The sequence below is a fragment of the Moschus berezovskii genome, chromosome 2 (assembly GCF_049115385.1).
Source record: "Moschus berezovskii isolate FMDL1 chromosome 2, NW_MosBer_1.0, whole genome shotgun sequence".
Taxonomy (NCBI): Eukaryota; Metazoa; Chordata; class Mammalia; order Artiodactyla; family Moschidae; genus Moschus; species Moschus berezovskii.
The window spans coordinates 38,669,822-38,682,250 of record NC_142461.1 but is presented as its reverse complement, the minus strand read 5'-3'; the positions used below and the strand labels follow the sequence as shown (position 1 = coordinate 38,682,250).

At 40.3% G+C, this 12,429-nt stretch overlaps 1 protein-coding gene across 5 annotated transcripts in view; it reads left to right on the top strand.

The window, feature by feature from the left end:
• UNC80 (unc-80 subunit of NALCN channel complex) overlaps positions 1-12,429 on the top strand; it is a 218,111-nt gene that overhangs the window by 190,337 nt on the left and 15,345 nt on the right. For all 5 annotated transcript variants that reach the window (XM_088842019.1, XM_055398557.2, XM_088842016.1 and 2 more), the window contains 7 exons: positions 403-526; positions 1,457-1,582; positions 2,839-2,962; positions 3,695-3,901; positions 8,116-8,300; positions 8,900-9,065; positions 10,771-10,950. In XM_088842019.1, coding sequence (XP_088698145.1) covers positions 403-526; positions 1,457-1,582; positions 2,839-2,962; positions 3,695-3,901; positions 8,116-8,300; positions 8,900-9,065; positions 10,771-10,950 — 1,112 coding nt within the window. The remainder of the gene's footprint in view (positions 1-402; positions 527-1,456; positions 1,583-2,838; positions 2,963-3,694; positions 3,902-8,115; positions 8,301-8,899; positions 9,066-10,770; positions 10,951-12,429) is intronic.

The following is a 12,429-nucleotide window of genomic DNA, read 5'->3' as shown; positions in this document are numbered from 1 at the left end:
TGTAATCTGATTTTTATGAAAAGCATTATAAAAACACAGCCTATAGTCAGATTACTTCCGTTGTGAGGAATGACTCAAATAGGTTTCCTATAATGGCAGTCTCGTACTCTTTTTCAAAGCTAAAACCAGGAAACTTGAAAGTCCACTCATTCATCATCTCTGTTTTTTCTTCAATAGATTGTGTCTCATTAGTCGAGTGGGGCAGGAGTGCCTCTGCTGGGTTTTCAGTGTCCTCTTCCTTTCCACTGTGCTCTGTACTTTTGGAACAATATGGGTAAACTTCATCCCTTGTGAAGCACCCATCCTGTCTTAGATGGCATCAGAATCACTGTCTCGTTCGCTTGTTTCAGGCAGTCTCCAGAAGAGAGCCACACTGCTAATGGCTCCTATATTGTATTCCAGGCGACAGGTTGAGTGGGAGCCTGCCAGCAATTTGATTGAAGGGGTTTGTTTGACACTGCAGAGGCAGCCAATCATATCCTTCCTGCCTCACCTTAGGTCACTGATCAATGTCTGTGTCAATCTGGTGAGTAGCCAAGTGGCAATGTTATGAAACTTTGCAAAATTTAACTCTGCTATTGACTTCTCTGAGCTGAAGACTTACAGGTCAACCTACCTACCTACATACCCACCCATGAAAACAGATGGCTCAGGTGACCCTGAAAATAGTGAGGTACATTTCAAGGTGGTGCGTGGGGAGATCCCTACACAGATGGGATTTTTGTGTGCTGCTTCCCACGTGCTACTTTGACAATTGACCTCTTCAAGTTGCGCTGAGAGTTGAGGGCTGCCAGTTGGAGAGTGGGGTGGCGGGAGACTGTACAATTGGCTAGAAGTTGAGGTAGTTTGGGGTGGGGGAGTTTAAAGGGCAAAGAGGATTTTTTTTGTTAGTACAAAATGACACTAAGAGTTGGCCAGTCTAGGATTTATGTGAAGAGAAAAAAAAAAAAACAACTTCTTTTATCATTTATGTAATATCTAGAGTCTGATCTTGACAAGGTTTTGTACAATGTGGAAACCATGGTAGAGCATTTCATGAATAGAATCTGCTGCTTAGCTAGTTAAGCAATAAATCTGTAGCTGGAATGCCTAGTGCAAATAGAGCTCTTGCCATCATCATTGTTGTCAGTATTTACTCCATTAAAGAATGTTGACTTCATTCCTTTGAGTCCACAAGTAAGTATGTCCAGTCTCCTGATTAGACTAATTTTTGATTCATCTCTCATTATTTACATAGTTAGTTATAAACAGCATTCTACAAAACCTTGGCTAAATCCGGTGTGATCATTTGATCTGACTCAAGATATTACATGCCTCCAAAAGAAGGCAGCACGAACAGATTGAAAGTAACATGCCCAACCTTCAAATTATTATTATAATTGACTGAGACTCCTTTCCTACAGTTGCATGAAGTTGCAATAGTCAAGGCTGGTCATGTGCTCTGTTTGTATTTCAGGTGATGGGAGTGGTAGGACCCTCCAGTGTTGCTGATGGATTACCCCTTCTTCATCTCAGCCCTTATCTCTCACCACCTCTGCCCTTCAGCACAGCTGTTGTCCGGCTTGTAGCATTGCAGATACAGGTGTGACTGCCTTACCTGTTTGTCACGCTCATTATGTTGCTGGTTGAGACACCAGATCATGGTGTTCTCTTTTATTTTTCTGCAAAGGCTGGGCAAAATCTGTGAAACAGAAGTGTAAACACCTCCAAACTTTTGTAGGTTTGGAGCTTTAGCCCTGAGCTTGATCCTAAAGTTGTGCTTCTGTAATTCTTCTTGAGATCTCAAAAATAGCAGAGTCACTGCAGTCCTGCCACAACCTCAGGAACCACTTCTATAATTTAAAACATGTGCCAAAACTTTAGGAAAATAACGGTTCACAGATAATCAGCTCACAATTGTTAATTAAAAGAGTAATATTCAAAGTCTGGTTTCAAATTATTTGCAGAAAGAACTGCAATAAAAAAAAGTTTTCTAATGTTATTACCAGACTTTGACTATCTTACTTTTCTTTAATGATTGTGGGTTAAATATTATGGGTGTTTTTTATCATTTTTCTCCCACTTCTTTTAGTTCGTAAAATTAAAATAATCATTCCCAAGCCAAAAAAAAAAAAAAATGTGTAGAATCCCAGTTTCCCTGCTTATTTATCACCTATTTTAAAGAATGGTAAATCACCAGAAAACTCTGTGACCAGTGAAAAGTATACAATTGCTGCAAGTGGATAACTGATCCATTGCTTATCTGACAAACCAAGTTTGATGGCCCATCATCCAGCTAATAGGTAGATTATGGAAAAGAGATTAAGCAAGTGCTGTGGTTACTATGCAGAAAGGATACAGAGACATCCCTAAAATGATACATTTTAACAACCTGTACACAGAGATCATTGTTTCTTTCTATATTGTCTATTGCTTTCTGGCTGGAAGAATGTCTCATACAGGAGTCAGATGACTTTTAAATAACTCCCAAATGGAACAGGCGGCAAGTTCTCCTTTTCTTCTTTTTCTTTGGTTACTAAAATATTTATTGGTGGATAGACATATGGAAGAACTGAGGGGGTAATGTGGGGGTTTTTGTACTAAATGATAGGTATTAAACTTTTTCATTTGATATTCAAAATATTATTGTTTTTTAGGTATATAGCTCTCAATTATATCAAGCAAATGGTAAAGTATCCATTTCGGGTGAATCTCGTATGCTGTACAGATGACAACTGAACTCCCAGTTTGCAGGTGCAGCCAGCAGGGAGTCCCTGTCTCCACCATTCTGTGTAAGAACAAACAGACTGAATGGCTGAGGGGGTCAATTAATCTTTTTTTTCTATTATTGCTGCACAGGCTTTAAAAGAAGATTTCCCCTTAAGCCATGTGATCTCCCCATTCACCAATCAAGAGCGAAGGGAGGGGATGCTTTTAAATCTGCTCATCCCATTTGTGCTCACAGTAGGATCTGGAAGCAAAGGTCTGATTAATTTAACTAAAAGAAATGTATTATTGTTACTGTGTTTTATTAAGTATCAAACTGTTATATCTTCCTTTTCCCAAGGAGACCATCATTAAACTCAATCTGAATAATTTAAATGGGGTTATCTTAGGATATATAGCTTTCTTTCTACTCAGTTTAGCTGCCCTTGGTCAAGACTTTCTGTGCTCCACTTCCTAGAAGACACATGCTATTTAACATCATTTCAGGATAGCAAAAATCAAGAGAGCATTGTTTCAATTATAAAAATGGGACTACGTGAAGTACAGTATGATAGGAAGTGACAGACTAATGGACTTGATAACCTATGGACAGTAGGTTTAGCATAAATCCTGCCATTGTCATTAAATTTCAATATGTTTTCATTACTTTTGGGGGGATTTTTTCTTTTAGGAAAAGTTTATATCAAATGTAAAGGCAATGTGTTATGAGTATTTGAACAGAAAAAAAAAAAGGAGATTGAAATGGTAAGCAGGAGATTTGGCTAAGAACAGGGACCCTTTGGTGCTGACTGCGGAGGAGACACCCAGTATCAGGAATGCTACTTCTGTCCATAGAAGAAGCTGAACTTGGTGGGGAAGACACTTGAATTTCTAGGATGTTCTAGTTTGGAAGTGGAAAGAGAGTTGAATTTTTCAGTGTCTAATGTGGAAAGTTTGCCTTGTGACTTGCTTTTATTTCCACTTCCTCCTTCCAAACTCTGCCCCTCAGACAGCCCATGGCTGGAACAGCCCGAGGTGCAGCTGCTACTGCAGACGGTCATTAATGTACTCCTTCCTCCACGGATCATCAGCACATCCAGGAGCAAGAATTTTATGCTAGAGAGCTCCCCTGCTCACTGCTCCACCCCGGGGGATGCAAGCAAAGACTTACGCAAGGAAGGGCTGGCAGAGTCCACCAGCCAAGCAGCGTACTTAGGTGGGTACTTCTTTCTCTCTCAATAAATAGAGAAATAAAAATAGATATAGGTATAGATAGAGATATATACACAAACACATATATGTGTGTATGTACACATCGGAAGGACCCATGCTGAAGCTGAAGCTCCAATACTTTGGCCACCTGATGAGAACAGCTGTCTCATTGGAAAAGACCCTGATACTGGGAAAGATTGAGGGCAGGAGGAGAAGGGGGAGACAGAGGATGGGATGGTTGGATGGCATCACCGACTCAACGGACATGAGTTTGAGCAAACTCTTGGAGTTGGTGATGGACAGGGAAGCCTTGTGTGCTGCAGTCCATGGAGTTGCAAAGAGTCGGACACAACTGAGCAGCTGAACAACAAAATATGTATATACGTGTATATGTGTATACATATTACTTACTTAGCTATGTTCCTCCTTGACTCAAAAAGTATTTTAAAAGACCTGTATCCAGAAAGTCTTTAAAGAAACCACTTCAGCAAGTACAAAGCATCAGTCTCTATTTCTGCTTTTGTGTTACCTCTTCCCACTGCCATGACTTGGTTCTGACCCACTGAATACCAGAAGCTACTCTTTGGCTAGAATTAACTAAGCCAGGGAGAAAAGGCTATCCCTGCCACAGCACTGAGACTAAGGAGCACTGACCATAGAAAATCTCAAAAGGAGGAAGCTGAAAATATCTTGCCTGACATTTTTCAGTTCACCAAAGCAGACAGCACAGTAAAAACAGGTCCTTGGTGTTTGGAGTATGTGGGGGGTTGTGGGGCAGTGGGTAGAGGTGTTTGGGCTGCATCATAAAGGATGTATTTGAAAATAATATGATCGACGATGAAAATGAAAAAAAAAAAAAAAGCCAAGGCTGTTGTGTGCACAGGGCCTGCCCATGCATGGGACTTGGTTGCCAGAAGAAGGAGAATATAGGTTTCAGATAAAATCCAGACTTTAGTACAGAGCGCTGTATGAGGTTTGGGATTGTGCAGAGGATGTTGGAGAAAGAAGCCTTAACATGGAACAGAGGGATAGGAGGAAACACTTAACAAGTAACTATCTTCAGTTCTATCCACTTTCTGCCTTTTATCTTAATTGAACTATACTTGATTTACAATGTTATGTTAGTTTCAGGTATACTGCAAAGTGATTCAGTTCTGCATATATAGATATCTATTTTCTTTCATATTCTTTTCCCTTTTAGGTTATTATGAAATATCTAGTAGAGTTCCCTGTGTTATACAGTACTTCCTTGTAGGTTATCTATTTTATATATATTAGTGTGTATATGTTAATCCCAAACTCCTTATTTATGCTTCTCCCTCTTTCCCTTTGGTAACCATAAATTTGTTTTCCATGTCTGTGGGTCTATTTCTTTTTCGTATATAAGTTCGTTTGTATCATTTTTTAGATTCACATAAAAGTGATACTCTATGGTATGTGTCTTTCTCTGACTTCCTTCATTTAATATGATCATCTCTAGGTCCATCCAGGTTGCTGCAAATGGCATTATTTCATTCTTTTTTATGGCAAAGTAATATTCCATTGTACAAATATACCACATCTCCTTTATTCATTCACCTGTTGATTGACATTTATGTTGCTTCTGTATCTTGGCTATTATAAATGGTGCTGCAATGAACATTGGGGTGCATGTATCTTTTCTAATTGTGGCTTTCTCTGGATATTTGCCCAGGAGTGGGATTGTAGGATCATTCGGTAGCTGTGTTTTTGTTTATTTTTTAAAGAACCTCCATACTGTTCTCCATAGTGGCTGTACCAGTTTACATTCCCACCAACAATATAGGAGGGTTCCTTTTCTCCACACCCTCACCAGCATTGATTATCTGTAAACTTTCTGATGATGGCCATTCTGACTGGTGTAAGATAATACCCCATTGTAGTTTTGATCTGCATTTCTCTGATAGTTAGCAATGTTGAACATCTTTTCATGTGCCTTTTGGTCATTTGCATGTCTTCTTTGGAGAAATGTCTATTTAGATCTGATTGGCTTGTTTGTTTTTTCCATTTTCTGCCTTTTTAATGAAGGCAGATTCTTTGGTTACTTGGCCAGGCTACTGGACTTCTCTTTTAAATTTAGTTTTAGCTTTATTTTGAGCACTTAGTGGGCACTGTTTTCTATACTTTACATTATCATCACTCTGAATCCTCACAACAGCTCAAAGAAATAAATGTTCTTACTTTAGTATGAGGCTAAGAGAGTCCCTTGTACTGCAAGGAGATCCAACCAGTCCATTCTAAAGGAGATCAGTCCTGGGTGTTCATTGGAAGGACTGATGCTGAAACTGAAACTGCAATACTTTGGCCACCTCATGCGACGAGTTGACTCACTGGAAAAGACTCTGATGCTGGGAAAGGTTGGGGTGGGAGGAGAAGGGGACGACAGAGAATGAGATGGCTGGATGGCATCACCGACTCTGTGGACATGAGTTTGAGTGAACTCCGGGAGTTGGTGATAGACAGGGAGGCCTGGTGTGCTGTGATTCATGGGGTCGCGGAGAGTCGGACACGACTGAGCGACTGAACTGAACTGAACTGAAGGCCTGGGAAGATCCCCTGGAGAAGGAAATGGCAACCCACTCCAGTATTCTTGTCTGGAGAATCTCATGGACAGAGGAGCCTGGCAGGCCACTGTCCATGGGGTCGCAAGAGTCAGATGTGACTTAGCAACTAAATGACGATGACAAAGGTGTAGAAAGGTTCAGTAACTTACCTAAAGTCACACCGTTTTGTGGCAGGACCAAATTTCAAATCGAATATATCCATCACCAGAATCCCTGAGCCCCTTGTGTTCTGCTTGTTTTGGGCTGATGCTGGTGAAGGTGGAAAGCAGGAAGGCAGAAATCCAAAGAGGGCCAACAGGCACACAACAGTAGAAGTGTCACCAGGATCAGGGTAGGGTTAGAGGAATGCTACTCTTCATTCATGTGTTTGCAACATCAAGGGAGAGGAATAGAGGTGAGTAGATGGGGAGGGAAGAATCTTACCACATCTTTCCCTGTGTTATATACCCTAGTTTTCCCCCTAGAAATGCCTGAAATAGATGGCAATGGTGATTTCCAAGGGCTTTAAGGAGTTGGATTTCTATGTGTCTTCTAGATGCTGAGATGGGCCTTAATACATGATGGACAATGCCCAGGTTACCTTGACTGCCCCACAGGAGACCCTTGGGGGAGAGCTGGGGTGGCAGAGGAAGCCTCCACCATAATCTTTGATGTCATTACAGTATTCTGGTTTGTCTTGACACACTGAGAAATCTGCTTCCTAAAAATATATTTTAAAATGTAATTTGTAACAAAGCTGCCAGAATCTGGAAGAAAAGAGATATTGTAAAAGAAATCCCATTCGTCCGTTCGTCGTCCCATTGCTCAGTCGTGTCCGACTCTTTGCGACCCCGTGGACTGTAGCCTAACCAGGCTTCTCCATCCATGGGATTCTCCAGGCAAGAATACTGGAGTGGGTTACCGTTTCCTTCTCCAGGGGATCTTCCTGACCCAGGGATCGAACCCGGGTCTCCCGCATTGGAGGCAGACGCTTTAACCTCTGAGCCACCAGGGAAGCCCATAGGGTTTAGTAATAGACATGATGAGAGGCGAGGGAGGAAGGATAGAATTTTCTTTTCTGGAAGAATCTACTCAAACACATTTATTGTTTACTCTGGGGAGCAGTTTAGAGTGGGGTCAGGAAGGGGAAGGAATCTTTTTTTTAACTTTATGCATTTCTGCATGGATTGATTTTACTTCTAATGACAAGGATATATTATTTCTAAGCTGAAAGGGAAAAAAAGGAAAATATTTTATCTTCGGATGTGAGTGGTATGCTGGTATTACCATAAAGCCACTACGACAAAACTTTTAGAAAGCAAAATATTAGCTCCATATCATGTTTATAACACATTTCCCTTTCAGTTCTATAAATTGCTTCAGTGTATATTTTCCAAAATAGTAGTTAAATGTACTTAATGAAGATATATATGTTCTCTTAATCAGAATCAAAACATGTTTACTATACAAATATCTGTCTTTATGTCAGAACACTCACTCAGGAGTACACTGAAGATTTTGGAAACATGGAGAAAGTTTAGAAATTTGAAAATTGTCTGATGCATAAGAGGGCTGAGGATGCAGGCAGCTGGATGTGGGCAGGGTTCCTCTCAGGCACGAGTGTGCAGGCTCAGTTTTCTCTTTTCCTGGTGTGAAGCACTGAAGGTGATCCTCGTCTGCTTTGAGAGGCAGCTCGGAAGCCAGTGGTACTGGCTGAGCCTCCAGGTGAAGGAGATGGCCCTGCGGAAGGTCGGAGGCCTGGCCCTGTGGGATTTCCTGGACTTCATTGTGCGGACCCGGATCCCCATCTTCGTGCTCCTGCGTCCTTTCATCCAGTGCAAGGTGTGCTATGTGCTCCTCCTCTGGGAAGTAACAAGCCCCGTGGACGTGCTGTTCTCCAGATTTAAGGCAAAATGACAGCAGCAGTCTTGGGGGAGATGCTATTGCTAGTCAGGAGGACCTGTTAAGATCATGCTTGATGAGAAATCATCCCAGACAAGTATCCCTCTGGGGAATACCTTTACAGTAAGAGCATACTTAACATCTTAAAACATTGCCCTCTCCCCTTTTACCCCCTCCCCAGGAAAAAAAAAGATTGATCCAATAGAATGATCTGAAGAATGATCACTTGTCTTTGGTGGCATAATCGAGGCCTGATTTTAAATAAATATGTAAAAAAAAATGAGATAGTTAAAGCATGCTTTTCCTCTGAGACCCTCAGTGTTCATCTACTCTTTTTATTCTTTTCATACCTGATTTCTGATATCTGGGGGCCATGATTCAAAGGAGTGGATTGATTAACACTTCCTAAGCAGTGTTCTAAGAACCTCATATGCATTACTTTATTTAATCCTCACCACCAACTATGAAATCAATACAATTATTAGCCCATTTTACAGATGGGAAAACTGAGGACCAGAAAATCTATGCCTTCCTTTCAGCTTCTGGCCCAACCAGCAGAGAACCATGAAGAGCTTTCTGCCCGACAACACATCGCTGACCAGCTAGAGCGGCGTTTCATTCCACGCCCTCTGTGTAAGAGCTCCCTCATTGCTGAGTTCAACAGTGAACTGAAAATTCTAAAAGAGGCAGTTCACAGTGGATCGGGTGAGTATGCATGGGATGGTTTGACTTTGACTAGTAGAACAAAGAAAGCTCTTTTTTATAGATCACTGCTCTTTCTGGAACCAAGTGTGAGTTAGTCATTTTGGTACAACTAGTATTGTTGACCCCGTCATCCTTGTCAACAATGCAAGTCAAGGGGTTATCATAAGAATTTAATTTTATTCCTTTTCTAATATATTTTTCAGTCTTTATTTTGGTAGGTCAGCTTTTTCTTGAACACTCAGCTGGGGGAAAAATTACTTTAATTCATACTTTATTTTCCTTTTGAAGAGTAAAGGAGACTCACATTCATTGAGCATCTGTTATATGGTAGATTATTTCATAGATGTTATCTCATTTAATCCACACAAATACCTGCAAAATTGTAACTGAAAATCTGCGTATAAAAAGAAGAAATGAAGATCCAATAAAGGATAAATAACTTACACAAAAAGACAATGACACCTGTGAGAGGACTTAAAACTGGGTCTGTATGATTGATAATAAAGTCTTTTAACTCTTCCTGACTTGGAGGGAGAGAGGGTTGAATCAAAACTGATGGACTAGGAGTTACTTTCTTTACATTATTCAAAAGATTTTCTTTGGGAATGCATTATTTACTTTTGTAATTATATTAACTTCAAGTTACTAAGGAAGGAAAATAAATCATTTTCTGCCATTAGAGGGCAGTCATCACCTATAAGTAGAATATTCTTATACATGTGGCTTTTGTCTTTCTAAAACCTATTGTTGGCGATGTATTAAGGACCAAAAATTTGTCAAATACAATCTTGGTGAAATCTGCACAGGGCCATTCAAATGTTCTGCTTTATAATAAGATAATATGACAAAGAATCAAGGGGGTGTTTTATTGTAATCTCCAGAAAAGGGGAATAAGAACACAGTATTAATTATGTATTCTGATTTTGATTGCATGGTTCCTTTCAGACAATATGTCTATTACTTCTGTATGCTTGTGTCAGGTATAAGGTGTATTTCTCAGTGAAATTTATCAAATTGATATCTATAATTCAGCTCAAAATGAATCTACATTCAGCCAGCCTTGGAAAATGAAACTGGAAAACAATGAGAGAGGCTGCAATATCAAAGCATTTTTTATTGTTAGAGATATTATGCTCCTGCAAGAAAACTATTCAATTACATCAGTGGCCGACTCTTTTTTTTTTAATGATGTTTTCAATTCTGTTTGCTATGTATGTATGTGAAAGTCGCTCAGTCGTGTCTGACTCTTTGTGACCCTATGGACTGTAGCCCGCCAGGCTTCTCCGTCCATGGGATTTTCCAGGCAAGAATGCTGGAGTGAGTTGCCATTTTCTTCTCTGGGGATCTTCCCAACCGAGGGATCGAACCCCAGGTCTCCCACATTGCAGGCAGACTCTTTACCGTCTGAGCCACCAGGGAAGCCCTTTGTCCTAAAGGTCATCTGTCTGGGACACACTATTTAAATGACCTTTCTTTTAAAAAATACAAACTGTGAGGGAAGAGTTCAAAGCTAGCATTTGTTTTCTTCCAAGCACCTGGGAATTCCCTGGTGGTTCAATGGTTAAGACTCCTGGCTTCCAGTGGGCACAGGTTCAATCCCTGGTCAGAGAACTAAAATCCCACATGCTACGTACTATGCTCCCCCTCCACTCCACCCAAAAAAGATCCTCACTATGGATTTTCTTTGGTCTTTCAACCTCACTAGCTTACCAAGGAAAGACATCCATCAGCACTGTGGGCACCTCCACCTCTGCTTACCGTCTGAGCTTGGCCACCATGTCCCGCTCCAACACGGGTACTGGCACTGTCTGGGAGCAGGACAGTGAGCCATCCCAACAGGCTTCCCAGGACACCTTGAGTCGAACTGATGAGGAGGATGAGGAAAGTAGGTCACCTGCAGCATCTGGGGTGGGGAGGTAGTGGGGCTCGTGTATGACACAGCTCGGCCATGCAAATGAGAACTTGGGTGGATTTCTGCCTTTCTGATCTTTCGCAGTTCTGATCCCCTGGTCATTTTTGCAAAAAGGAGTTAAAATGGAATTGCGACTGATCCCATGATTTCTTATGCCTGCTTTTCTATAAATTCCTTGATATCCTTGGTCATTCGGTAGGATTTTAGGCACAAAGTAAATCTTTAATGACCCCTAAATTTTCTTTGAGTTTATGCATTCAACCTTTCCACTAACCCATTTAAATTGTGGTTAAGGAACTAAGGGGAACATTTATTCTCCTTTTTTTTGGCCAGTCTTGTTCAGAAGATAAATCAGCACTTAGGTGACACAGGACTTCTCCAGTGGTCCAGTGGTTAAGACTTTGCACTTCCAATGTAGGGGGCAAGGGTTCCATCCCTGGTCAGGAAACTAAGAGCTCATGTGCCATGTGGCAGAGCCAAAATGTTTCTTTAAAAAACAGCACTCACGTGACCTGACTGTAAAGAAAAGTGAGCAAGGCATATGCTCACAACTCAGAAAAAAATAGTTGGCAATATTGTCTAGAACGTAAACCCAGCAGATTGTCTTGAGGGCCTACAACCCAATGTAAGTGTCCCCAATCACTGAGGCAGCCAAGGAGCTTCTAAAGATTAGGTGTTACAAAACTAGGGAAATATGCATAATAGTTTTTAAAAGTTTCATTCAATACCACTGTCATTTAATATAGTTTAATTGTATCGATTATTTTCCAATTGTGTTTTAAAGATACTCTGATATAACCTGTAAAGTGTGCAGTCTATGCCTTAAGAAAACAAAATCTAGACCTTTACTCAGAGCCCCTCTGTACCAAGCAGCAACAAAAAGCCCCACCCTGAAGTAAATTAGAGTCAAGGTTAGAATTTTAATTAACTAAGATGAATGAAAGTTCTTTAATACCCTACTACAGTTGGAAGTGTAGGAGAGGGAAAGAAGTAACTACTTTGTCAAAGCACATGTCAGTAATATTTTCAGATTTGGCTTAGGGGATTTAGGGTTAAGTAGATAACAAAGTGATAATCATATTGTCCTGTACCTAACTTCTGGACATATTTGTTTCTAAATCATTTCTCATGGAAATAATTCTAAAATTGTAATTAGGGAAATCTTGAAAGATCTTAACCAAAAAAAACAAAATGAGAGAGACAAGGATTAGCAGTTCACATATTCATTATAAGTCCTAGCAATAGTCCAGAACTTAAAGTAATATCTATTTTTCTTTAATGGTTGAAATAGTCTCTCCCAGAAATTTTTTAAAATGATAGTAAATGATAACAAACTCTCTTTAATAGAGCTAAATGTATTTTGCCAGTGACTTTATGAATTAGAGGATGACCAAGCCAGTAGGAAGGAAGTAGAGAAGAAAAGTTTAGTACAGGAGACATAAACAGAGATAG